This window comes from Entelurus aequoreus, linkage group LG02, assembly GCF_033978785.1.
Source record: "Entelurus aequoreus isolate RoL-2023_Sb linkage group LG02, RoL_Eaeq_v1.1, whole genome shotgun sequence".
Taxonomy (NCBI): domain Eukaryota; kingdom Metazoa; phylum Chordata; class Actinopteri; order Syngnathiformes; family Syngnathidae; genus Entelurus; species Entelurus aequoreus.
Genome location: NC_084732.1, coordinates 66,902,144 through 66,928,397, shown reverse-complemented (window position 1 = coordinate 66,928,397; position 26,254 = coordinate 66,902,144). Strand labels below are relative to the sequence as shown.

At 40.2% G+C, this 26,254-nt stretch overlaps 1 protein-coding gene across 2 annotated transcripts in view; it reads left to right on the top strand.

Moving 5' to 3' along the window:
• ano5b (anoctamin 5b) overlaps positions 1 to 26,254 on the top strand; it is a 117,843-nt gene that overhangs the window by 70,179 nt on the left and 21,410 nt on the right. For both annotated transcript variants that reach the window (XM_062030939.1, XM_062030946.1), the window contains 4 exons: positions 14,650 to 14,757; positions 18,866 to 18,934; positions 19,123 to 19,407; positions 21,101 to 21,220. In XM_062030939.1, the coding sequence (XP_061886923.1) occupies positions 14,650 to 14,757; positions 18,866 to 18,934; positions 19,123 to 19,407; positions 21,101 to 21,220 (582 nt within the window). The remainder of the gene's footprint in view (positions 1 to 14,649; positions 14,758 to 18,865; positions 18,935 to 19,122; positions 19,408 to 21,100; positions 21,221 to 26,254) is intronic.

Here is a 26,254-nt window from a genome sequence, read left to right as displayed (position 1 = left end):
CTGGAAATTATTAACCGTGTATTTACATGTTCATGGTTTAATAGTATTGTTGATCTTCTGTCTATCCTTCCAGTCAGGGTTTATTTTAATTTTGTTTCTATCTGCATTTGAGCCCGATGCTATCACGTTAGCTCCGTAGCTGAGATGCGTCAACGATGTATTGTCATGGAGATAAAAGTCACTGTGAATGTCCATTTCGCGTTCTCGACTCTCATTTTCAAGAGGATATAGTATCCGAGGTGTTTTAAAATACAAATCCGTTATCCACAATAGAAAAAGGAGAGTGTGTGGAATCCAATGAGACCTTGTACCTAAGTTACGGTCAGAGCGAAATAAGATACACCCTTCGCTGCCTCTCTAGTCCTTCACTCTAACGTTCCTCATCCACAAATCTTTCATCCTCGCTCAAATTAATGAGGTAATCGTCGCTTTCTCCGTCCGAATCTCTCTCGCTCCATTGTAAACAACGGGGAATTGTGAGGAATCCTTCCTCCTGTGACGTCACGCTACTTCCGGTATAGGCAAGGCTTTTTTTTATCAGCGACCAAAAGTTGCAAACTTTATCGTCGTTCTATACTAAATCCTTTCAGCAAAAATATGGCAATATCGCGAAATGATCAAGTATGACACATAGAATGGATCTGCTATCCCCGTTTAAATTTTAAAAAATCATTTCAGTAGGCCTTTAAACAGCAGGAAACACAGTAGGCATTCACCCAGCAGCGCTTGCACTGAACGAACTTTGTCCAAAAGATGACGCCATAGCACAAACAATAACACACCATTTCATAGTCTTTGCATGTGTTTAATGAAAACTATTCGAATTACGGCTGTCAGCAAAGAAAAATCCATAAACTAGCCGCATCGTTTTATAAGCCGCTGGTTTCAAAGCGGAGGAAAAAAGTAGTGCCTATAGTCTGGAATTTAATGTAATTTTGAATATACATATGGAGCACAGTGTATTTTCTCTTAATGCGTCTATTTAGACTCTTTAACTCTTTTCAGACCCTCCAGGAATAATTGATGTTTAAATTGTGCCATTTCACGCAAATTCAACCATACCCTTCGATTTATGTGCAGCTTCGTAACTTTGTTCAATACTTGCAATTTTATCGCACATTTTGGCCGATCGTCGTAATTTTCCCTGATCGAAATTGTCCCTGAGCAGCGCTCAAACACTAACGCCCAATGTCTTATCAATACAATGCTGTCTCTGCTTCCCTCCCTTAGAGATTCGATAAATTAGCCTCAAACAAGTAACAAGAGGACACAGACACTTTTGGTTTCGGGTGCCCTGTAGACCAGTGGTCCCCAACCACCGGACCGATTGGTACCGGGCCGCGCAAGAAATTAATTAAAAAAAAAAATTTTATTTTATTTTTTTTTTTTTAAATTAAATCAACATAAAAAACACATTATATACATATTGTGTATGTGTATGTCAATATAGATCAATACAGTCTGCAGGGATACAATCCGTAAGCACACAGGATAGTATTTCTTTATGAAAAAAAACAAAAAAATCCCCCCCCCCTCCCCGGTCCGTGGGACAAATTTTCAAGCGTTGACCGGTCCCCAGCTACAAAAAGGTTGGGGACCACTGCTCTAGACCATTAAAACAACTTAATAGAATGATAACGAGGGTGATTGCATCCCAATGACTGTTGTTGTGCTGGCATAGGTCTCACTTCATTGTATCTTAACAACAACAATAAAGCAACACCTTCCTTGTCTGGGCTCATCCCCTCTTGTACAGGATAACTACTCTGGATCTTTTACCATGACCTCAGACCAGAGCTGTTCCATCTAAATATGTGAGCATAAACTGATGAAGGCTGCTCAGATAGAGGCATTACTTAGACTATCTCAATAGTTCAGTTACGATCGATTCATTGATCATGACAAAACTGTCGAATCAAAGATTTTGTTTGTTTATCAATGATAATCTCTGATCGTTTCTCATCTACCAATAAGAATCACAGCTATGAATCCCACTCAACAGTTCCCCAACGTTCTCAATGAAAGTGGGGGCAAATGACGTGCAATGTGTTTAAACCCAAATGAAACGTTCAACAAGCACTTTTTAACTGTAAAACATACACCGATAATGTCTGCAACTTGTTGACAACAGACAATAGAGAAACTTTGGTGGTGTTTGATTTTATAAGACAGTAGTTGGACTGTAAGATTTGAGACCGTGATCAGAGTGGTGTACAAAAACCAACTAAAAAACAGGCGCCATGACTGTTAACAAGGATCTACGTGGCAGTGCACGGATGCCTGTAATTGCTGTCGTTTTATAGTTAGTACCCTTTTTCTGATGAAAAGAAAAAAAGTAATACGTCTTTATATAAACTATATTTATATACAGTACAGGCCAAAAGTTTGGATACGCCTTCTCATTCAATGCATTTTCTTTATTTTCATAACTATGTAGATTGTCACTGAAGGCATCAAAACTATGAATGAACACATGTGAAGTTATATTATTAACAAAAAAAGGTGAAATAACTGAAAACATGTTTTGTATTCTAGTTTCTTCAAAATAGCCACCCTTTGCTCTGATTACTGTTTTGCACACTCTTGAGCTTCAAGCACACCTGTGAAGTGAAAACCATTTCAGGTGACTACCTCTTGAAGTTCATCGAGAGAATGCCAAGAGTGTGCAAAGCAGTAATCAGAGCAAAGGGTGGCTATTTCGAATAAACTTTTTTTTGTTAAGTACATAACTCCACATGTTTTCATTCATAGTTTTGATGCGTTCAGTGACAATCTACAATGTAAATAGTTACGAAAATTTAAAAAACGCATTGAATGAGAAGGTGTGTCCAAACTTTTGTCCTGTACTGTAAACATGCTTTTATTTCTTCAAAGTATAATTTTGTGGCCATATTTGACGCATTCTACCAGAGTTTAGTGACCGCCAGTTACTCTAACGTGCACACAACGGTGTAATAAACAGAACGACCCAAAAAATACCATTACCCTCATTTTGCCCAAATCTTTATTAGCTTTGGACCAACAATCACGGAGAAATTATGACTTGTGTGTGAAGTGGGGCGGTATAGCTCGGTTGGTAGAGTGGCCGTGCCAGCAACTTGAGGGTTACAGGTTCAATCCCCGCTTCCGCCATCCTAGTCACTGCCGCTGTGTCCTTGGGCAAGACACTTTACCCACCTGCTCCCAGTGCCACCCACACTGGTTTAAATGTAACTTAGATATTGGGTTTCACTATGTAAAAGCGCTTTGAGTCACTAGAGAAAAGCGCTATATAAATATAATTCAATTCAAAAAGTATGTCAACTGTGGTGGCTGCCTCCAATGTATTTGTAATCACTGTATGTACAGTGTCACTCATTATGTATTATTCTAACTAATCTTTCTTTTTTTAACATGCTTCATGAATACGAGTACTTTTCTATTTATTTCCCCATTTTTCTCCACAATAACTCAGCTATGGTAACACTGTTAGAGAATATAGAATATAGAAAACCTGCTCAGTGGCCTTGTGGTTAGAGTGTCCGCCCTCAGATCGGTAGGTCGTGAGTTCAAACCCCGGCCAAGTCATACCAAAGACTATAAAACACCATTACCTCCCTGTTTGGCACTCAGCATCAAGGGTTGGAATTGGGGGTTAAATCACAAAAATTATTCTCGAGCGCAGCCACCGCTGTTGCTCACTGCTCTCCTCACCTCCCGTGGGGTGGAACAAGGGGATGGGTCAAATGCAGAAGATAATTTCACCACACCTATTGTGTGTGTGACTATCAGTGGTACTTTAATTTAACTTTAACTTTATATGGCAGCAGTAGAGAATATGGAGTGATTTTTGGTCCAGAACATGTTTTGCTTTATTAATTATTGACGTATTTCTTGCCACTTTGTTGTATTTTTTTTTTTTTTAGATTTCTACCGTAATTTCCGGACTATAAGCCGCACCTGACTATAAGCCGCACCAGCTACATTTAGGGGAACATACAGATTGCTCCATATATAAGCCGCACCCGACTATAAGCCGCAGGGTTTTGATGTGTAATTACCGTAGTATATAGGGGTTCCTGCTACCACGGAGGGGATTGTCGGGACAGAGATGACTGTTTGGGAACGCAAAGCGTCCCATTTATTAACAATAAATCTTTCAATCATTCAATCAAACTTTCACATCTTTGACATGGCGAACAGCATTCGTGCAGAGTACAAATAATACAACGGTGCAAAGTAATACAAAGTGCTCACCTGTACGTTATCAAAATAACCAGCCTACCGGTATATGAAAAGTCAGTCTTTAATCATTGTGTCATCGTCTTCCTCCTGCGTACTAAAACCACCGAAATCCTCTTCGTCGGTGTCGGAGAAGAACAGGCCGTAAATAAGCCGCACCCTTGTATAAGCCGCAGGGACCAGAACGAGGGGAAAAAGTAGCGGCTTATAGTCCGGAAATTACGGTAGTTTATTTTCTCATCTATTATTACACCCAAAATTGTATTTATTTCACTTATTCAATGTCCATCTATTTGTATTTGTGTTTGACTTTCTCTTCTGTTGCTACCGAATTGCCTTATTTTGGTTTTACTGAGATTCAAAGATTGTTTTTATCAAACAGACTGTGTCGTAATTGTACTTGGCAGAAAACGCTGTAATCTGTGGCTCTCCAGTGTTTTTTACTTCCCATACTTGTTTTCTTTATGGGTTGTGGGGAAAGCAATGTACAAACCCCGTTTCCATATGAGTTGGGAAATTGTGTTAGATGTAAATATAAACGGAATACAATGATTTGCAAATGATTTTCAACCCATATTCAGTTGAATATGCTACAAAGACAACATATTTGATGTTCAAACTGATAAACTTTTTTTTTTTGCAAATACTCATTAACTTTAGAATTTGTGGCCAGCAACATGTGACAAAGAAGTTGGGAAAGGTGGCAATAAATACTGATAAAGTTGAGGAATGCTCATCAAACACTTATTTGGAACATCCCACAGGTGAACAAGCAAATTGATAACAGGTGGGTGCCATGATTGGGTATAAAAGTAGATTCCATGAAATGCTCAGTCATTCACAAACAAGGATGGGGCGAGGCTCACCACTTTGTCAACAAATGTGTGAGCAAATTATTGAACAGTTTAAGAAAAATCTTTTTCAACCAGCTATTGCAAGGAATTTAGGGATTTCACCATCTACAGTCCGTAATATCATCAAAGGGTTCAGAGAATCTGGAGAAATCACTGCACGTAAGCAGCTAAGCCCGTGACCTTCGATCCCTCAGGCTGTACTGCATCAACAAGCGACATCAGTGTGTAAAGGATATCACCAATTGGGCTCAGGAACACTTCAGAAACCCACTGTCAGTAACTACAGTTGGTCGCTACATCTGTAAGTGCAAGTTAAAACTCTCCTATGCAAGGCGAAAACCGTTTATCAACAACACCCAGAAACGCCGTCAGCTTTGCTGGGCCTGAGCTCATCTAAGATGGACTGATACAAAGTGGAAAAGTGTTCTGTGGTCTGACGAGTCCACATTTCAAATTGTTTTTGGAAACTGTGGACGTCGTGTCCTCCGGACCAAAGAGGAAAAGAACCATCCGAATTGTTATAGGCGCAAAGTTGAAAAGCCAGCATTTGTGATGGTATGGGGGTGTATTAGTGCCCGAGACATGGGTAACTTACACATCTGTGAAGGCGCCATTAATGCTGAAAGGTACATACAGGTTTTGGAGCAACATATGTTGCCATCCAAGCAACGTTACCATGCTTATTTCAGCAAGACAATGCCAAGCCACGTGTTACATCAACGTGGCTTCATAGTAAAAGAGTGCGGGTACTCGACTGGCCTGCCTGTAGTCCAGACCTGTCTCCCATTGAAAATGTGTGGCGCATTATGAAGCCTAAAATACCGCAACGGAGACCCCCGGACTGTTGAACAACTTAAGCTGTACATCAAGCAAGAATGGGAAATAATTCCACCTGAGAAGCTTAAAAAATGTGTCTCCTCAGTTCCCAAACGTTTACTGAGTGTTGTTAAAAGGAAAGGCCATGTAACACAGTGGTGAACATGCCCTTTCCCAACTACTTTGGCACGTGTTGCAGCCATGAAATTCATAGTTAATTATTATTTGCAAAAAAAAATAAAGTTTATTAGTTTGAACATCAAATATCTTGTCTTTGTAGATATTTGATTATGGGTTGAAAAGGATTTGCAAATCATTGTATTCCGTTTATATTTACATCTTACACAATTTCCCAACTCATATGGAAACTGAGTTTGTACAAGCTTTCCACAATTATGGCGGGTGGAGCAACCCCTTGCAATTTTACACAGCGAAAAAGTAACGAGAAAGCTACGCAAACACATAGCATCAGCTCGAAGTTGCTAGTAGTCATGGCAACCTGTATTTACTTGAGTGCCATTTGATCAATCATTGAGGAGATCGCCTGAAACCGAGTTATTCATACTCCATACACCACTCTGGGAGTGATGTGCTTTTACTGTCTTTTAGTTTCTATTTATAAGTGAGGTTTCGCTACACTGTTGTACTGTAATAGAACAAATAAAACACATTTTATTGTACAGCTACGCTCGCAATTAACAAGCAGAGTGTTAAGGTCTGTATCCAAGGGTGACTGTAATGTTCCAAAAAGAAAGTCTACCTTCTCCTAATCAGCCTTTTCATATCAAGGCATCAGATAATGGAATGGTCTCCCAGACAATCTAAAGAACAACTCTAGTTTTCACGGCTTCTCACAAGCAGTCAAAGACTGGCTTTTAGACCACGAGTCCTGCTCACATTAGCAATACCCGGCAGGCAGTTGACCATCAGATGATACCCTGGCGGGAGTAGTCTAATGGCCACCAGAGTACCATTCCAATCTTGTAACATCGCAAACTTTTTTATGTATGCAATATCAATGGGATATATGGCTATTGAATAATACCCTTATGGGTACCATCTGATGGCTACTGCACTGTATGTGGACTTTGATAAAACCTGCTGCACTTTATATACTTCTGCACTTTAAATGAAGCTGCTAAAATACTGAAACTTGACCGCCCACTGATTTGTAATTCACATACCCTCTATGTATTGTACTTGTATTTTAAATTTTGTATCATTATGTAATTTTAATATTGTGTATTTTCAATCCTGTGTAATTTTATTGTGGATGTTAGATGCACCATAAAAGGACTGCAGATGGAAATTATCATGGTGCTAAATCTGGTGCAACCATCTTCTTAATGTAACTGCACATTGTCCTTCAAATAAACAAATACAAAAATGTGTAGAAATCCTATGCCTTTTGAGGTTGATGAACTCTTAAAACATTTTTAATAAATACATAAAATTACAAGCTGATGCAATGTTATTGAAAACAATTAGCCTTAAACCGCTGCCACAACATTTTAAAGGCACTTTTTATTCAGCAACATTCACCAAAAAAAGTCTGTGTACCGTATTTTTCGGAGTATAAGTCGCTCCAAAGTATAAGTCGCACCGGCCAAAAATGCATAATAAAGAAGGGAAAAAACATTTATAAGTCGCACTGGAGTATAAGTCGCATTTTTTGGGGACATTTATTTGATAAAACACAACACCAAGAATAGACATTTGAAAGGCAATTTAAAATAAATAAAGAATAGTCAACAACAGGCTGAATAAGTGTACGTTATATGACGCATAAATAACCAACTGAGAACGTGCCTGGTATGTTAACGTAACATATTATGGTAAGAGTCATTCAAATAACTAACATATAGAACATGCTATACGTTTACCAAACAATCTGTCACTCCTAATCGCTAAATCGGATGAAATATTATACGTGTAGTCTCTTACGTGAATGAGCTAAATAATATTATTCGATATTTTACGGTAATGTGTTAATAATTTCACACATAAGTCGCTCCTGACTATAAGTCGCACTATGAAAAGAACTGCGACTTATAGTCCGAAAAATACGGTAATCCTGCAAGGACTGTCTTCTGCACAAATATATTTGTGTTACTGTACTGAGCGACCTAAGAGTAGTTCTTTCTTTCTTTTACAAACAGCAGTAGAAACGCTTTGAGGCGGCTCTTTTTTAAATTAAAGAACCTTCCTATCCTTCTCCATCAAATGTTTGGTGTATAATAATATGTTGAGACTGCAGTATATTTAGCACTAACTCTTATGTGGTTTTTGTACAGCATATGTTGAACACTTGAACAAGACATGTAATTTTCCTCCAAAGCGGAGTACAGTAAGGTTGTATCACCAAAACACCACTTTGCTAGATGGTTGTGAAGCCATTACTCTATCAAATTAAAATAACTATAAATTGTTTATTTCGTCATGTCTTTTCTTTTCTGTATTCAGCTTAAAGGCAATAATATTATCTACAGAGATGTTTTATTTTTGGTGTGTAATTTTGGTATACATGCATTGATTCCCAAACTTTTCCGTTGCATACCGCTTTAGGTATTTCCTACTCCTGCAGACTTAAAAACAAACAAGTGTCTGTAAGCACTAGGCCTGGTCCGATAACAAATTTTGCTGGACGATGTATTTTACGACAAATTATTGCCACAAAACAATATTAATGACAGCAATATGTTTAGACCAACTTACTCAACCATGTAATTATATTAAGTAATACTAATAAATCAAGTAACCCCTTAAAATGAAAAAAAAAAACTTGATTTGTCATTATTTTTACCATTGTAAATGGAAGGTAAACAAAAAGTTCATTGTCCTAAACCAGGGGTCGGCAACCCGCGGCTCCGGAGCCGCATGCGGCTCCTTGACCACTCTGATGCGGCTCAGCTACATACATGCTATGGAAATATGGCCATGCAATGATTGTTTTTCCCCCTAATTCTTTTTACCTTGTGGTGCTTCTCAATAGTAGGTAGCGAATAGAGAGGCTCATAGTCCGTGCATCTTGTGTACGTAAGCTAGCGGTCCCGCCTGCATACACCGAGACAAAGGCTGTGGATGATTGACAAGAGGATTCACTCTGGTCATTTAATTCTGCTATTAAATAAACACGCTTTGATGCTGACAGCGATACACAGAGTAAACACTTGTGCACCGTGTTTGAAAACAAGAGACTAATCCCTGATTTCCACAGGATGGAAACGCCATCTTTACGTTTTTATTCAAGTTAATGTGTCAATTTCCAGCGCCTGCGGAACGTCACCACCATGTCGCTAAATCTAGGCAGGGCTTCTTTTTTTGTCGGTCGCCGCGGTTCAATTTAGACCAGGGGTAGGGAGCCTATGGCTCGCGAGCCAGATGTGGCTCTTTTGATGACTGCATCTGGCTCTCAGATAAATCTTAGCTGACATTGCTTAACACAGGGGTCGGCAACCCGCGGCTCTAGAGCCGCATGCGGCTCTTTAGCGCCGCCCTAGTGGCTCTCTGGAGCTTTTCAAAAATGTATTAAAAATGGAAAAAGATGAGGGGAAAAAATATATTTTTTGTTTTAATATGGTTTCTGTAGGAGGAAAAACATCGCACAAACCTCCCTAATTGTTATAAAGCACACTGTTTATATTAAACATGCCTCAATGATTCGAGTATTTGGCGAGCGCCGTTTTGTCCGACTAATTTTGGCGGTCCTTGAACTCACCGCAGTTTGTTTAAATGTATAACTTTCTCCGACTTTCTAGGACGTGTTTTATGCCACTTCTTTTTCTGTCTCATTTTGTCCACCACACTGTTAACGTTGTGCGTGAAGGCACAAAGGTGAGTTTTGTTGATGTTATTGACTTGTGTGGAGTGCTATTCAGACATATTTGGTCACTGCATTAATGCTAGCTAATCGATGCTAACATGCTATTTAGGCTAGCTATTTGTACATATTGCATCATTATGCCTCATTTGTAGCTATATTTGAGGTCATTTGGTTTCCTTCAAGTCATCTTAATTCAATGTATATCTCATGACACACTATCTGTATGTAATATGGCTTTTAATTTTTTGCGGCTCCAGACAGATTTGTTTTTGTATTTTTGGTCCAATATGGCTCTTTCAACATTTTGGGTTGCCGACCCCTGGCTTAACACAATAAGTAATGAATAATTCCGCTGGAAATCACAGTGTTAAAAATAACGTTCAAAATATAAAACATTGTCATGCATTTTAATCCATCCATCCGTTTTCTACCGCACCTGTTCAAGGTTGCCGGTGGCTCAGCCAATCCCAGCTGTCCTTCGGGGTAATGGTAAGAAGTATTTTATTTATTATTGGTTAGCTTCAGAATAACAATGTTATTTAAAATAATAAGATACTTTTTATACTCTAAAAATGTTGGTTTTACTTAAAAATGCACACATTTAGTTGTATTCAGTGTTAAAAAATATTTTTTGGCTCTCACGGAAATACATTTTAAAATATTTTTGGCTTTCCTGGCTCTCTCGGCCAAAAAGGTTCCCGACCCCTGATTTAGACTAACACAAAATTAATGATCCGTATTACTTTCAAATTAAATATTGGCTCGTATTTTACACTTTTAAACCTCCTAATGGACGAGGACGAGCATGAAGTCAACTTGTCAAAGGTTTTCAGATGTGATTTCACCTCGTCTACCCAAATGCTGATTCTGGAGGTCAAAAATTAAAGAATCCTATACAGCAGGGGTCGGGAACCTTTTTGGCCGAGAGAGCCAGGAAAGCCAAATATTTTAAAATGTATTTCCGTGAGAGCCATATAATATTTTTTAACACTGAATACAACTAAATGTGTGCATTTTTAAGTAAAACCAACATTTTTAGAGCATAATAAGTCTCTTATTTTTAATAAAATTGTTATTCTGAAGCTAACCAATAATAAATAAAATACTTCCTACCATTACCCCGAAGGACAGCTGGGATTGGCTGAGCCACCGGCAACCTTGAACAGGTGCGGTAGTAAACGGATGGATGGATTAAAATGCACGACAATGTTTTATATTTTGAACGTTATTTTTAACACTGTGATTTCCAGCGGAATTATTCATTACTTATCGTGTTAAGCAATGTCAGCTAAGATTTATCTGAGAGCCAGATGCAGTCATCAAAAGAGCCACATCTGGCTCGCGAGCCATAGGTTCCCTACCCCTGCTATACAGGCATAACCCAGGTACCTGTATAGCAGTGTCAAATGCCAGCTCATACAGGGGCCAGGGTAGCAGGAGCGTGGTTCATGGGAATTGTGTGTGTCTACAATACTCGCCAAAGATGCTGCTACTGTTGTTGTTGTAAAAAATAAATAAAGTTGTCGCACATTACACCAATTCTTAAATCCTTACATTGGCTCCCTGTACATCAGAGAATTGATTTCAAAATCCTCCTGCTCACATATAAATCACTACATGGTCTAGGGCCCAAGTATATTACTGATATGCTCCCACTATATAAGCCCTCTAGATCACTAAGCTCTTCTGAGACCAATCTGTTAGCGGTTCCCAGAGTAAACTCAAATCAAGGGAGAGCATCATTCAGTCACTCTGCAACAAATAGCTGGATAAACTTCCTGAAGATGTCAGACTTTCCCCAACTCTGACTACTTTTAAAACTAGACTGAAGACTTTTATGTTCACCTTAGCTTTCAGCTAAATCTTTTAATCTTTTAACTTTTAACGTCCGCACTGTTTTTATTTTCATTGTCTGCATTTTAATTTTGCTTTTATTTTCTTTCATTTCACTTTGTTGTCTGTGAAGCACTTTGAGTCTGCCTTGTGTATGAAAAGCGCTATACAAATAAAGTTGCCTTGCCTTGCCTTGCCTTCTGCAAGTCAAAGCTGTCGTCTTTTCCACGAGTCAAATCAAGTTCTAGGACGCGCCCGCCTTGGGGGTACTGATGGACGGCAAAGCTCGAGACGTTCCGCAGTATTTATTTCAGTGTTTACCTCATCACATGATTATGCACGGATTCGCGAGATCCTGTAAAAGTCCGCTTAATTTCGCTGAACAACGGTGCGGTTAAGTTTTGAAAATGGCAATGTTTTCTATTTATTTCAATTGATCGTTCGATTCATTGAACGATCAGGCCCAGTAAGCACACAATATGTAACGACGAGGTCACATGGTTATGCGCGGGTCGTTCTCCCAAGATGCAGCAGGAAACTCCGGAGGCAATGTGCAGGAAATGCAGAAAACCAAAAACAAGCGTGCCGATAGCACGAGAGGCAAAGCTAAGGAAAAGGCTAGTGCGAAAGCTTAGCATACAAACAGGCATAGGAATCCAAAATAGACGTTGTTAAATGTTGCGTAGTGCAAACAAGGAAGCCAAACTGATTGTGGCGAAAAACAGGAATAAGTAGCTCTCTGATTAGTGCCCAGGAGCAGGTAAGCGTCCCGAACACTAATCAGAGGCAGGTGAAACTAATCAGCACCCATAGAAACCAAAACACAAACCCAGGGGTGCTGAAAACAGAACTGAGGTAGTCAAACTAACAGAACAAAACATGATTATAACACAATAAAATATTTTACTGTGAAAACGTTATCACCTGCCAGTACCAGGAGTATTGTAATTATTTAAGAACATGAGTAATTTATTTTCTGTTCTTCGCGTCTGTGCAGGATCAACAAGCACTGTGCCCTGTGCAGTTCACTTGATGAGGCATTCAAGCGTACTGCATAACTATGACGTTCAGACATCAATGTAGTCACGCTATTTTTAATTTTTCTTCACTTACCCCCTGAAGCGGGGCTCAGCAACCTGCGGCTCTTTAGCGCCGCCCAGTGGCTCCCTGGACCTCTTTTGTGCGTGAAAATGGAAAAAGATGAAGAAAAAATATATATTTTTGGTTTTGATATATTTTCTGTAGGAGATTAAACATGACACAAACCTTCGTAATTGTTAGAAATCCCACTGTTTATGTTATCCACGCTTCATTGATGAGAGTATTTGGCAAGCACCGTTTTGTCTTACTAATTTCAGCGATCCTTGAACTCATCGTAGTTTGTTTACATGTACAACTTTCTCCGATGCTGCCACAGAAAGACGTGTTTTATGCCACTCCTTCTTTGTCTCATTTTGTCCACCAAACGTATTATGCTGTGCGTGAATGCACAAAAGTGAGCTTTGTTGATTTTATTGATTTGCTGGAGTGCTTATCAGGCATATTTGGTCAATCCATCACTGCAAGCTTATCGATGCTAACATGCTATTCAGGCTAACTGCATGTACATATTGCATCATTGTGCCTCGTTTGTAGGTATATTTTGAGCTCATTTAATTTCCTTCACTTATGTCCTCTGTGTATTTAATTTATATTTGCATGTCTCATGACACATTATCTGTATGTAATATTGGCTGCATTTCTTATAGTTGTTTGTGTGCCATGTTGTTCCAGACCACAGCAAACGCTACCCAGCTTGCAAAGATTGTAATAAATCCATTAGAAGAAGACAGCCTGCCGTTTCCTTTTTTTTTTTTTTTTTATGTCCTGCCCAGCTTCTCGGGCAAATCATATAGCAGATGTAGATGCCCATATCGGCTGTTCAGATTTACTTTACAAAAGAGAAGTGTAGGATACTTCTCTTGTTGCCTTACTTGTATTTTGACTTTATTAAATGTATTTATATTATCATTTGGTGCAGCCGGGCCGGAGCAGGAGGGGATAGAAAGAGAGAAAAAGGAAGACAGAGGGGGGAATTGTGGGGACAAGAGGGGGATTAGACAGAGAGACAAAAACAACAACAGCAAACACAACAACAACAACAACAACAACAGAGCAACATCAGCAAATACGACATGTACAAATATGATGGTAAAAGTAATAGCAAATAAGCAGTTAGCGAAAATTTAAAAAAAAATACAGAACTGAGCATTATTACACTAAAAATGGAGCAATATGAATACCAATAGAAATAGTGCTATTGATAATAAACAATACCAGTACTTTACCTTTATTATCAACAATACAATTGTTCAAATGCAACAATACATATACGTAATGATAACTTGAGATACGAAAGAATGCAGAAAAATGGAGGGGAAGAAAGAGAAGCAACCTTAACCTTGTAGATTGTTATAGTAACAATAGGTTAAGCTTTGTCAGTGTGCCATGTGTTATACCCAGTTTACCCTAGGGCAACAACGTTAATGTATGTTTGATGAAACGTGATTATGTGCATGAGTGTATGTGTGCATATGTACTTGAATATGTACAGTATGTGTATGTGTGCTTGTACAGTGAATGTATATGTACAGTATGTGTATATGTGTGTACAGCGAATGTATATGTACAGTATATGTATGCCGTTTCCTTAAACTTGGACACACACATCTATGCCTTTGGCCATTCTAAGACAGCCGTTACCAGGAGTTATCTCACCTTCTGAGAAGCCTCCATTTGACTAATGATTTCCAATGTTGCAAAAATGTGTAGAATACAAATTAAAATACAACTTTTCTGTCAACGGAGATTTGCGTCAGCCTTTGATAGTAGGTTAATGTAACTAACATAGACACTTACATTATGTGTTGCCTTCATTATAAGACTTATATAAGACTTTAAATTTTTTGCGGCTCCAGACCGATTTTTTGTTTTTATTTTTGGTCCAATATGGCTCTTTCAACATTTTGGGTTGCCGACCCCTGCCGTAAGGCGTATCCAGTTTTGGGAACGTGTCTAATGGATCTCCTTTGTATGTAACGTTGCTCTCCGTTTGTCTTACAGACTGAGAAGCTCCAACCAAACAAAGACACTGTGTTCTTTCGGGACGGTGTGCGGCGGATCGACTTTGTGTTGTCTTACGTGGACGACAAAGACGGAGAGAAGAAACAGGTAACAGAACTGTCAGTCTTTAGTTGACCGCTCAGCATTGTTGGCGTTGGCAAAGTGACAAAGTGTGCTGCTTTTAGTCTAATTACACAATCTAGAAAAGGAATACAGGATACCACAAAAAGGAAGTGATGACACTAACACATGTTCCCCTGGCATAACCATGAAACAAACAAAAGTACACTTTACTCTCTGTATTGTGTAGATATTTGAACAAAAAAATGGTGAAAACGTCACGTGAGTTACAACTACCGCTGAATACAGAGAGAACTTATTTTGCAAAGTTGCAGCTGAGCTTATTTACACAGTGGAAATGAGAAGACTGCCTATCATGCTCCCAGCAAATAGGTTTGAGTACGACATTTGCAGCAATATTCCCAATTTACCAGGAGCCGTTTCAGAGCCTGTATCCGACAAATGTTTGCACCAGCACCACCCCCAACCTCATAATCAGAGTGCTGTCGTGTGTAGATTACAGAAGTCTGCTCCAGCACTTGAGGGTGCTAAAAACTTTGAGGGCTGAAAGAGCTGTACATTAAAATAATGAATCATTGTATTTATTTATACAATGAACATTTTGTAGCTGCTTGGTGTTTGGCCCCTTGTTGAGTCTTGCAGTGGCTTTAAGAGCATTAAGACTGAGGAGCTTAGCTGTTTGCTTACCATAAAGCTTGGTGGAAATGGAGAGGCAGCATTGGTAATGGTATAGTTGATCTCAAACATACAGTATTGCACACACAGTATGATGACCGACTACAAGATATATATTCCTGACCTCTGTGCATTGAGATACAATCCATATCTGCTTCTATCAAATATAAATACATTAATGTATAAGCTTTATTTAAAGGTATATTTTTCAGGATTTGTTTTAAATATTCTTCCAAAGAAATGCACCTGGGGATAGGTTGATTGGCAACACTAAATTGGCCCTCGTGTGTGAATGTGAGTGTGAATGTTGTCTGTCTATCTGTGTTGGCGACTTGTCCAGGGTGTACTCCGCCTTCCGCCCGTATGCAGCTGAGATAGGCTCCAGCAACCCTCGCCACCCCGAAAGGGACAAGCGGTACAAAATGGATGGATGGATGTTAATTTAAACCTAAAACAGCATGGACTGTTCAAATCATTGATAAAGGGGAACTGCACTTTTATTTTTTTTTCACAATTGTACCTATCATCCACATTCCCTATGTGAGACAGGAACACACAGGTCTTTCTCTTTTCTGAGAGTTCTAAATAGTAAAACAACTGCTAGTAAGAAGGTGCTAACAATGCAGGCAATTTGGATAAGTTCTATTCTGCCTATTAAGCATTTTAAAAACATTAAAAAACCACTGCATCATTGCTGGGAAAAAAATAGTTTTATTTGAGGAGTGAGACTTACTTTGTAAGTCTCTGTTTTGATTGATTGATTGAGACTTTTATTAGTAGGTTGCACAGTGAAGTACATATTCCGTACAATTGACCACTAAATGGTAACACCCGAATAAGTTTTTCAACTTGTTTAAGTCGGGGTCCACTTAAATTGATTCATGATACAGACATATACTATCAGATATATACTATCATCATAATACAGTCATCACACAAGATAATGACATTGAATTATTTACATTATTTACAATCCGGGGTGTGGGGGGGGGGGGGTTAGGTTAGAACAGAGAAATGGGCAGAGAGAGAGAGAGAGAGAGAGAGAGAGAGAGAGAGAGAGAGAGAGAGAGAGAGAGATCAGAAGGCATAAGAAAAAGTATCTGCATTTGATTGTTTACATTTGATTATTAACAATCCAGGGAGGGTGTTAGTTTAGGGTTGTAGCTGCCTGGAGGTGAACTTTTATTGCGGTTTTGAAGGAGGATAGAGATGCCCTTTCTTTTACACCTGTTGGGAGTGCATTCCACATTGATGTGGCATAGAAAGAGAATGAGTTAAGACCTTTGTTAGTTCAGAATCTGGGTTTAACGTGGTTAGTGGAGCTCCCCCTGGAGTTGTGGTTATGGCGGTCATTTACGTTAAGGAAGTAGTTTGACATGTACTTCGGTATCAGGGAGGTGTAGCGGATTTGTGTGAAATTAATGTGCCTCTGAAAGAAGTAACAGCGATGCTTAAAATGAGAAAAAATACTGAAAACATTACATGTTATCATGAATGTGCATGTTACTACATTACACACTTACAGTATGTATAAAATATTATTAAGGGTTTTTGGATGTTTTTAGAGGGCTTTATTGTCGGAGGAGATCGTATCCCCATTACCTGTATTGTTAGCTCCCTCTTACGAGCAGTTTCTTTTTTTTACCATAATACATACAAAAAGCAAATACGTGTGTTCTTGTCTCACATATGGATTGTGGATGCTGGGCAAAATTCCTAAAAGTGCAGTCCCCCCTCAAAGGGGTCAAATATTTATTTTCCCCACTGCATAAGAATGGTTTTGAGATATCCTTAATAACTTCTTTTCATAACTGGTGGCCTAGAGGGTTCTAATCTCCCTTGTATCTATATCAACATGCAGTTGGCATGCTTCCTCGCACATTCCAAAACCGTACACTCAAAATTGTCCATCCATGTGAATGGTTGTTTGTCTAAATGAATCCTGCGATTGACTGGCAACCACTCCAGGGTGTACCCTGCCTCTCACCCGAAGTCAGCTGAGATTCACCCGTGACCCTAATGAGCACAAGCGGTATAGAAAATTATTCAATTTATAATTTCCTTATCAATTACATAAACGTCTCTAGGTGTTTTTGATCATCATCGTTCCAATCCTCAAATGAAAAGGCTTTCTTTGTCTTTGTTTTTTCTTAACTACTGAACATATTTGATACATGCTGCCAGTTTGAATTAAACAAAACAAAAAGAAAAGGGTGTCATTTTTAGTTTACAATTCCAAATTCTCTTGTTCATCCAGCTTTTGTATTGTAGTGTTGTTCTTCAGTGTTGATACATGAGTTCCATGAGACAGTATCTATATATTCTACATGTGTGTTATGTCTTTCATGCTTCTTTCAGTCCAGGTAATCCCTGGCTTGAATCCGCCTGGTAGACAAAAGGGAAACCCCAAATGAATAATGATGTTGCCAAGTAACAACTAAGCAATTTGCAGGTTTGCATAGTCATCAGTGTTTGTCATCAGTCTTGCTGCCCCCTAGTGGAGGAAATATTAATCTTTGCTGTTTTAAGTGGTGTGACCAGGGTGCCAATCACAATTAGAATACTGTATATTTTGTTGTTGCTCATTGGCCATTTTAAATGTGGTGATTATTGCACATGTTATGACATACTATACTTACATAAAAGTATTTGGTTTTACATTGCTATGATTGCAGAAAACTCAAAACCACTTACAAGAATTTGTAAATGTTAACTTTCGTCATGTTTAACTGTATTTTTTTCAGAAGCAACCATGGTATGCTACACTTATCCCCATCATTGAAACACTTGTTTTGTTTTTGTTTTTTTATATGTCCTATCCCAGCCACTCATTTATTTCATTGTTGATGTAGATGCCCGTATCTTCTGTACAGACCAGAGCAGGAGGGGATAGAAAAAATGTAAAAAGGAACACATAAAGGGAAAATTGCGGGGACAAGAGGGTGATAAGACAGAGTGAGACAACAACAACAAAAAACAAAAACAACAGTACTCCATCAGCAAATACGATTATATACAAATATGGTACCAAAAATGATAAAGAAGAACGTGTTAATGAAGTAGATAGTAATAATACAGAAATAACAAGGGTTATTGCACTATAAATGCAGCAATAAAATACCAATACAAATAACAACATTGATAATGAATAATAATAATTACCTCTAGTATCAACATTGCTATTGCTTCAAATGCGACAATACATGAATGTACTCAAATTACAATAGAAAGTGGCCGTGGGTGAGGGCAGACTATAATAACCTTTTACATTGTTATGGTATAAAAAAAGTAGCTTACATCCGATAAAAAGTGACTGTATGTCAAATTTGGCCCGACTTTGCGGAGTTGCACATGCCAAGATGGATGACAAAGGAGAAAAAAGGGGAAACATGGTCAGCCTGTTAAGAGCCTGTTCTGCTCTCATTCTTGTGGTTTTCTCTCTCTGTGTGTTTGTCCTTAGGAGAGGAGGAGGGAGTTCGAGGCCAACCTTGAGAAAGCAGGACTGGAGCTGGAGACAGAAGACAAATCTGTAAGGGAATCAAACACAGTGCACTTGCACCACCTAGAGGAAGATAAACAATAACACAATATATTAGTGGGGAAAGTCTTAAAGGGGAGGCTGGAAATGAAAACATGAAACTGCCAATCTGACTGCTAATTGATTTGTTAAGAATGCATTAGAGTTCTTATCTCGTCTCTCATCTACACTGCCATTAGGACTCCAAAGACCAAAAGACATACTTCTTGAAGATCCATGCTCCATGGGATGTTCTGGCCACTTATGCAGATGTGCTGAAGATTAAGGTTCCTTTCAAAGCTAGTGATATCCCTCATGGCAAGGATGTTCCTCTGGAGTGGCTCTCGCATCCTTTCCGCTTGCCGGAGCACATCATGTACCCCCAGCCAGATTATTTCACCTTTCCCTTTGACAAACGCAAGACTGACTTCTTCCTCATTAATGACAAGGAAACCTTCTTCCCACCTTCCACAAGGAACAGAATTGTGAGTGTGTCTAATTTTTAAGTTGATTTATCTTGCTTGTATCCTGTTTAGGCTGTAGATTTATATTCATCCTCGAGTAACTCCTCCTACCGTACGTATGGTTGGGAGCAGGGGTGTAGTGCCAAATTCTGGGCCACAATGCACAAGACCCCTAAAGGGCCCCGCTTCCCACCCTAAACCAAAAAATGTCGCCCCATACACACTTGGCATGTTAACATGCACTAAAAAACTGTTACATGGATTTGGTTGATTCCCCAGATTGTTAAAACCCTACTCAGTGGTCTCGTGGTTAGAGTGTCCGCCCTGAGATCGGTAGGTTGTGAGTTCAAACCCCGGCCGAGTCATGCCAACGACTATAAAAATGGGACCCATTACCTCCCTGCTTGGCACTCAGCATCAAAGGTTGGAATTGGGGGTTAAATCACCAAAAATGATTTGCAGCCGCGGCCACAGCTGCTGCCCACTGCTCCCCTCATCTCCCAGGGGGTGAACAAGGGGATGGGTCAAATGCAGAGGACAAATTTCACCACACCTAGTGTGTGTGTGACAATCATTGGTACTTTAATTGAACTTTAACATGTAAAAACCTAACTTTTGAAAGATGAGATTATCATATGTAAAATGTATCTGGATACACCCCCTAAATAATTTGTTTTTTTTTAAAAAGGAAAAAAAAAGAAAACATTTTGTGAACAAATTCAAATAAAATGGCCAGAATATGAATTTAAATAATCATATAACCTGCCATTACTGACTTAAATATGATTATACATCTGTCAGGTTTTCCTTTACTTCAGTAGTAGAGATTTTCTGATACACCAGCCTACCGCCCGAATGCAGCTGAGATAGGCTCCAGCGACCCCCCGCCACTCCAAAAATGGACAAGCGGTTGAAAATGGATGGATGGACGTACGGTTATCATCAATACCTCCAAAGACATGTACCTCGGGATAGGTTGATTGGCAACACTAAATTGGCCCTAGTGTGTGAATGTGAGTGTGAATGTTGTCTGTCTATCTGTGTTGGCCCTGTGATGAGGTGGCAACTTGTCCAGGGTGTACCCCGCCTTTTGCCCGAGATAGGCTCCAGCACCCCCCACGTCCCTGAAAGGGACAAGCGGTAGAAAATGGATGGATACAACGAATCATAATAATACATGCATATATTATTATTAGTGAATATTTTGAGAGTTAAGGATCCCCCTGTCTGAAAACTTAGTGACGCTGTTTATAACTTTAATCAAGGGTCTTTGAACGCAACATGGTTATGTTATGTGCAATGCGTTCTCTAGTGCTGCCACAGATAGACGTATTATATTGTTTACCTTTCTTCTATCATCTCTTTTTGTTCCAAAATGTTCGTGTTGTGTGTGAATGCTTTTTTAAAGGTGAGCTTTGATGACTGTATGACGTCCGCATTAAGTAAAGTGTTCAAAGCTGGGTTTGCAGCTATACACGTGGACTGAACAATGTCATATTTTTCATAAGAGGATATAGGCAATTTTGAACTTTCATGGCTATATTATAAATTAATAGTAACATACTTACATTATTAAATGTGAGAAAGCGAATTTTCAAACTTTACAAAAGCCCAGGGTCCAACATACTCACTTACACCCCTACTTCGACACCCCTTGTTGGGAAGATAAAAGTGTCTTGGGTTGAAATTTTGATGTCATTTTTTTTTCTTCCAGGTGTACTACATCTTGGCTCGATGTCCGTATTACAAGGATGGACGACAAGATAGGGACAAGACTGGGATCAAGCGATTACTCAGCAATGGGACGTATACAGCAGCGTTCCCACTTCATGATGTAAGTCACGTTAGAGGAAAGAACATGCGTATGAGGGGAAATGCGAGAATTTTTCACTAATTGCCCATTATTAGATCTCTTCTAGGAAACTGTTGCACAAATGGGGTTAGATTGCACGCGCTAAACAGCATATGCAATCTATAACATAGCGTGTACGGTATTTAATAGTGGGTACGTTGCTTGAGATCTACTAAAAGTGCATGTGCAATCGAAAAGTGCCCCGCCTTATTTAAATGTGGATTTTGCGTGTCCTATGCTTGGCATCACCACAGAGACACTCAATCATTTTGTTACAATGCTCCTACTTGTGGCATTTTGCTCTGTTTTCAAACAAGCAGGAGACTTTTTACCATTTTTTGTAAGCACTTTAGAAGCAGTCGTTCAGTGCATCGACATTGACACCACTTTTTCCTTTCCTTTTTTTTTTTTTTTTTACCGCTGAAGGTGCATGAGAGGGAGGCTTCACTACTGCTCAAGATGCAAAAAATGCAAACTTCAATACATTTTTATCATATGAGATATACAGTACAGGCCAAAAGTTTGGACACACCTTCTCATTTCAATGCGTTTTCTTTATTTTCATGACTTTTTACATTGTAGATTGTCACTGAAGGCATCAAAACTATGAATGAACACATGTGGAGTTATGTACTTCACAAAAAAAGGTAAAATAACTGAAAACATGTTTTATATTCTATCCATCCATCCATCCATCCATCCATCCATCTTCTTCCGCTTATCCGAGGTCGGGTCGCGGGGGCAGCAGCTTAAGCAGGGAAGCCCAGACTTCCCTCTCCCCAGCCACTTCGTCCAGCTCCTCCCGGGGGATCCCGAGGCGTTCCCAGGCCAGCCGGGAGACATAGTCTTCCCAACGTGTCCTGGGTCTTCCTCGTGGCCTCCTACCGGTCGGACGTGCCCTAAACACCTCCCTAGGGAGGCGTTCGGGTGGCATCCTGACCAGATGCCCGAACCACCTCATCTGGCTCCTCTCGATGTGGAGGAGCAGCGGCTTTACTTTGAGCTCCCCCCGGATGGCAGAGCTTCTCACCCTATCTCTAAGGGAGAGCCCAGCCACCCGGCGGAGGAAACTCATTTCGGCCGCTTGATCTTGTCCTTTCGGTCATAACCCAAAGCTCATGACCATAGGTGAGGATGGGAACGTAGATCGACCGGTAAATTGAGAGCCAAAAGAACCCGATAGGACTCCTTCTTCAGCTTGACGGCATCCCTCACCGCCGGTGTCCACCAACGGGTTCTAGGATTACCGCCACGACAGGCACCAACTACCTTGCAGCCACAGCTCCAATCAGCCGCCTCGACAATAGAGGTGCGGAACATGGTCCATTCGGACTCAATGTCCAGCACCTCCCTCGTGACATGTTCAAAGTTCTTCCGGAGGTGGGAATTGAAACTCTCTCTGACAGGAGACTCTGCCAGACGTTCCCAGCAAACCCTCACAATGCGTTTGGGCCTGCCAGGTCTGTCCGGCATCCTCCCCCACCATCGCAGCCAACTCACCACCAGTTGGTGATCGGTAGAAAGCTCCGCCCCTCTCTTCACCCGAGTGTCCAAAACATGAGGCCGCAAATCCGACGACACAACTACAAAGTCGATCATGGAACTGCGGCCTAGGGTGTCCTGGTGCCAAGTGCACATATGGACACCCTTATGTTTGAACATGGTGTTCGTTATTGACAATCTGTGACGGGCACAAAAGTCCAATAACAAAACACCGCTCGGGTTCAGATCCGGGCAACCATTTTTCCCAATCACGCCTCTCCAGGTTTCACTGTCGCTGCCAACATGAGCGTTGAAGTCCCCCAGTAGAATGAGGGAATCACCCGGGGGAGTACTCTCAAGTACTCCCTCGAGTGAATCCAAAAAGGGTGGGTACTCTGAGCTGCGGTTTGGCGCATAAGCGCAAACCACAGTCAGAACCCGTTCCCCCACCCGAAGGCGGAGGGAAGCTACCCTCTCGTCCACCGGGTTGAACTCCAACATGCAGGCTCTGAGCCGGGGTGCAACAAGAGTTGCCACCCCAGCCCGTCGCCTCTCACTGCCGGCAACGCCAGAGTAGAAGAGAGTCCAGCCCCTCTCGAGAGAACTGGTTCCAGAGCCCTTGCTGTGCGTCGAAGTGAGTCCGACTATGTCTAGTCGGAACTTCTCCACCTCGCGCACTAGCTCAGGCTCCTTCCCCCCCCAGCGAGGTGACGTTCCACGTCCCAAGAGCTAGCTTCTGTAGCCGAGGATCGGACCGCCAAGTGCCCTGCCTTCGGCTGCCGCCCAGCTCACATCGCACCCGACCTCTATGACCCCTGCTATGGGTGGTGAGCCCATTGGAGGGGGAACCCACGTTGCCTCTTCGGGCTGTGCCCATGGGGACAGGCCCGGCCACCAGGCGCTCGCCATCGTGCCCCACCTCCGGGCCTGGCTCCAGAAGGGGGCCCCGGTGACCCGCGCCTGGGCGAGGGAAATCTGGGTCCATAGGTTTTATTTTTCATTGAGGTCTTCGAGCTGCTCTTTGTCTGATCCCTCACCTAGGACCAGTTTGTCTTGGGAGACCCTACCAGGGGGCATAAAGCCCCCGGACAACATAGCTCCTAGGATCATTGGGACACGCAAACTCCTCTACCACGGTAAGGTGGCAGCTCAGAGAGGAGGTTTTATATTCTAGTTTCTTCAAAATAGCCACCCTTTGCTCTGATTACTGTTTTGCACACTCTTGGCATTCTCTCGATGAGCTTCAAGAGGTAGTCACCGGAAATGGTTGTCACTTCACAGGTATCATAGTTTTGATGCCTTCAGTGACAATCTACAATGTAAATAGTCATGAAAATAAAGAAAACGCATTGAAATGAGAAGGTGTGTCCAAACTTGTGGCCTGTACTGTATGTTAGTAATATATACTCTATGTAAAACATCATTAAAAAATATATAAAATGATACCAAAACGCAGCAAATGAATTTGTTTTAATCAGCCCCTTAAGTCATCCAACCGCTATGAAATATAAAAGGATGTTGCTGAATAGATGATATGTCTAATAATTTTTATTACTCACAGTCCAAATATGTTGACACGTATACACTACCGTTCAAAAGTTTGGGGTCACCCAAACAATTTTGTGGAATAGCCTTCATTTCTAAGAACAAGAATAGACTGTCGAGTTTCAGATGAAAGTTCTCTTTTTCTGGCCATTTTGAGCGTTTAATTGACCCCACAAATGTGATGCTCCAGAAACTCAATCTGCTCAAAGGAAGGTCAGTATTGTAGCCTCTGTAACGAGCTAAACTGTTTTCAGATGTGTGAACATGATTGCACAAGGGTTTTCTAATCATCAATTAGCCTTCTGAGCCAATGAGCAAACACATTGTACCATTAGAACACTGGAGTGATAGTTGCTGGAAATGGGCCTCTATACACCTATGTAGATATTGCACCAAAAAACAGACATTTGCAGCTAGAATAGTCATTTACCACATTAGCAATGTATAGAGTGTATTTCTTTAAAGTTAACACTAGTTTAAAGTTATCTTCATTGAAAAGTACAGTGCTTTTCCTTCAAAAATAAGGACATTTCAATGTGACCCCAAACTTTTGAACGGTAGTGTACATAGGACGCAGGATTCTCTGTCCATCGTGCGTCTTTGCAGCGCCGTGTGTGAAACTGTTGTCAGTTCGCGTGTCCTTTTCAAACGTGCTAAATAAAACGCAAAATAGTCCTCACAAAACTACAATGTGTGTTGATAAATCACATTGCGCTCCTCCCAGTAATGTGGGCCTTTTGATGATCAGCGTATATTTTGCATATTTTAAGACAGAAACGCAAAATGGATTGCGCTCCATATTCTGCTCACTTAAGAGACACAATGCACACGTTTATTAGGTCTGCTTTGCGTGTGATATCAAGTTTGCACATGCTTTAGTACACGTACACCTTCAGTAAATCAGGCCTATAGTATTTAGAATAGGAATGCAACTAACATCATGGACTAGTTTAACAATTAGTTGACAAATCGGATTATAAAGCTTACACCTTTTTAGTGGCTATCGGCTTTTAAATTCAGCTTTGGATACTTTTAGGCATTCGCTAGCTAACAGTAAAGATGACTACTTCATTTAGAATTATTGATTTTTACTGTAACTGTGCTGCTGATTAGGTATGCCGTTACAAAAAATAATAACTTAGACTTAGACTTAAACAAACTTTAATGATCCACAAGGGAAATTGTTCCACACAGTAGCTCAGTTACAATGATGGAAAGTCTAAGGATGGAAAGGACTATGCAGGTATAAATAGACTAAATATAGCGATATAAAATATAACATATATACCTAATATTTACATAGTATATGTACAGTATATTATATATACTGATGTATTATATTATGTCTATATCATATAATAAAAACAATATATAACAATTACCATGTACAATATTACAGTATATGTGACAGCTGCAGCATAAAATAGAGAGTAAATCCAGCAGCAAATAGAAAATAGACATTAAAAACAAAGAGAAGTAGCTAACATAGAAAGTGTCAGGTAATAGACAGATATCATCTATTGCTGTATGGCGAGTGATTTTACAGCTGGATGGAGTGCGGAATGAAGGAGTTCTTGAATCGAACACTGTGGGAACAAAGCTGAAGGAGCCTGTTGGAGTATGAACTCCGCTGTCCCTCAATTGTCTGGTGGAGCGGGTGGGCAGGATTGTCCATGATGGCCAGCAGTTTGTCCAGTGTCCTATCCCTCACTGACACAAACGCCTCCAACTGCGTGCCAATAGTTTGGCCGGCAGTTACCCTAACTATAACTTTTATCCATTTTAAAGCAAGGAAATACAAAATATTGATTTGTTTGTAAATAAATGACAGAGTAATTGCAGCAATAAAAACAAACAAAACAACACCAAAGCTATCTACTTTCTTCTTAAAAATACACTACCGTTCAAAAGTTTGGGGTCACCCAAACAATTTTGTGGAATAGCCTTCATTTCTAAGAACAAGAATAGACTGTCGAGTTTCAGATGAAA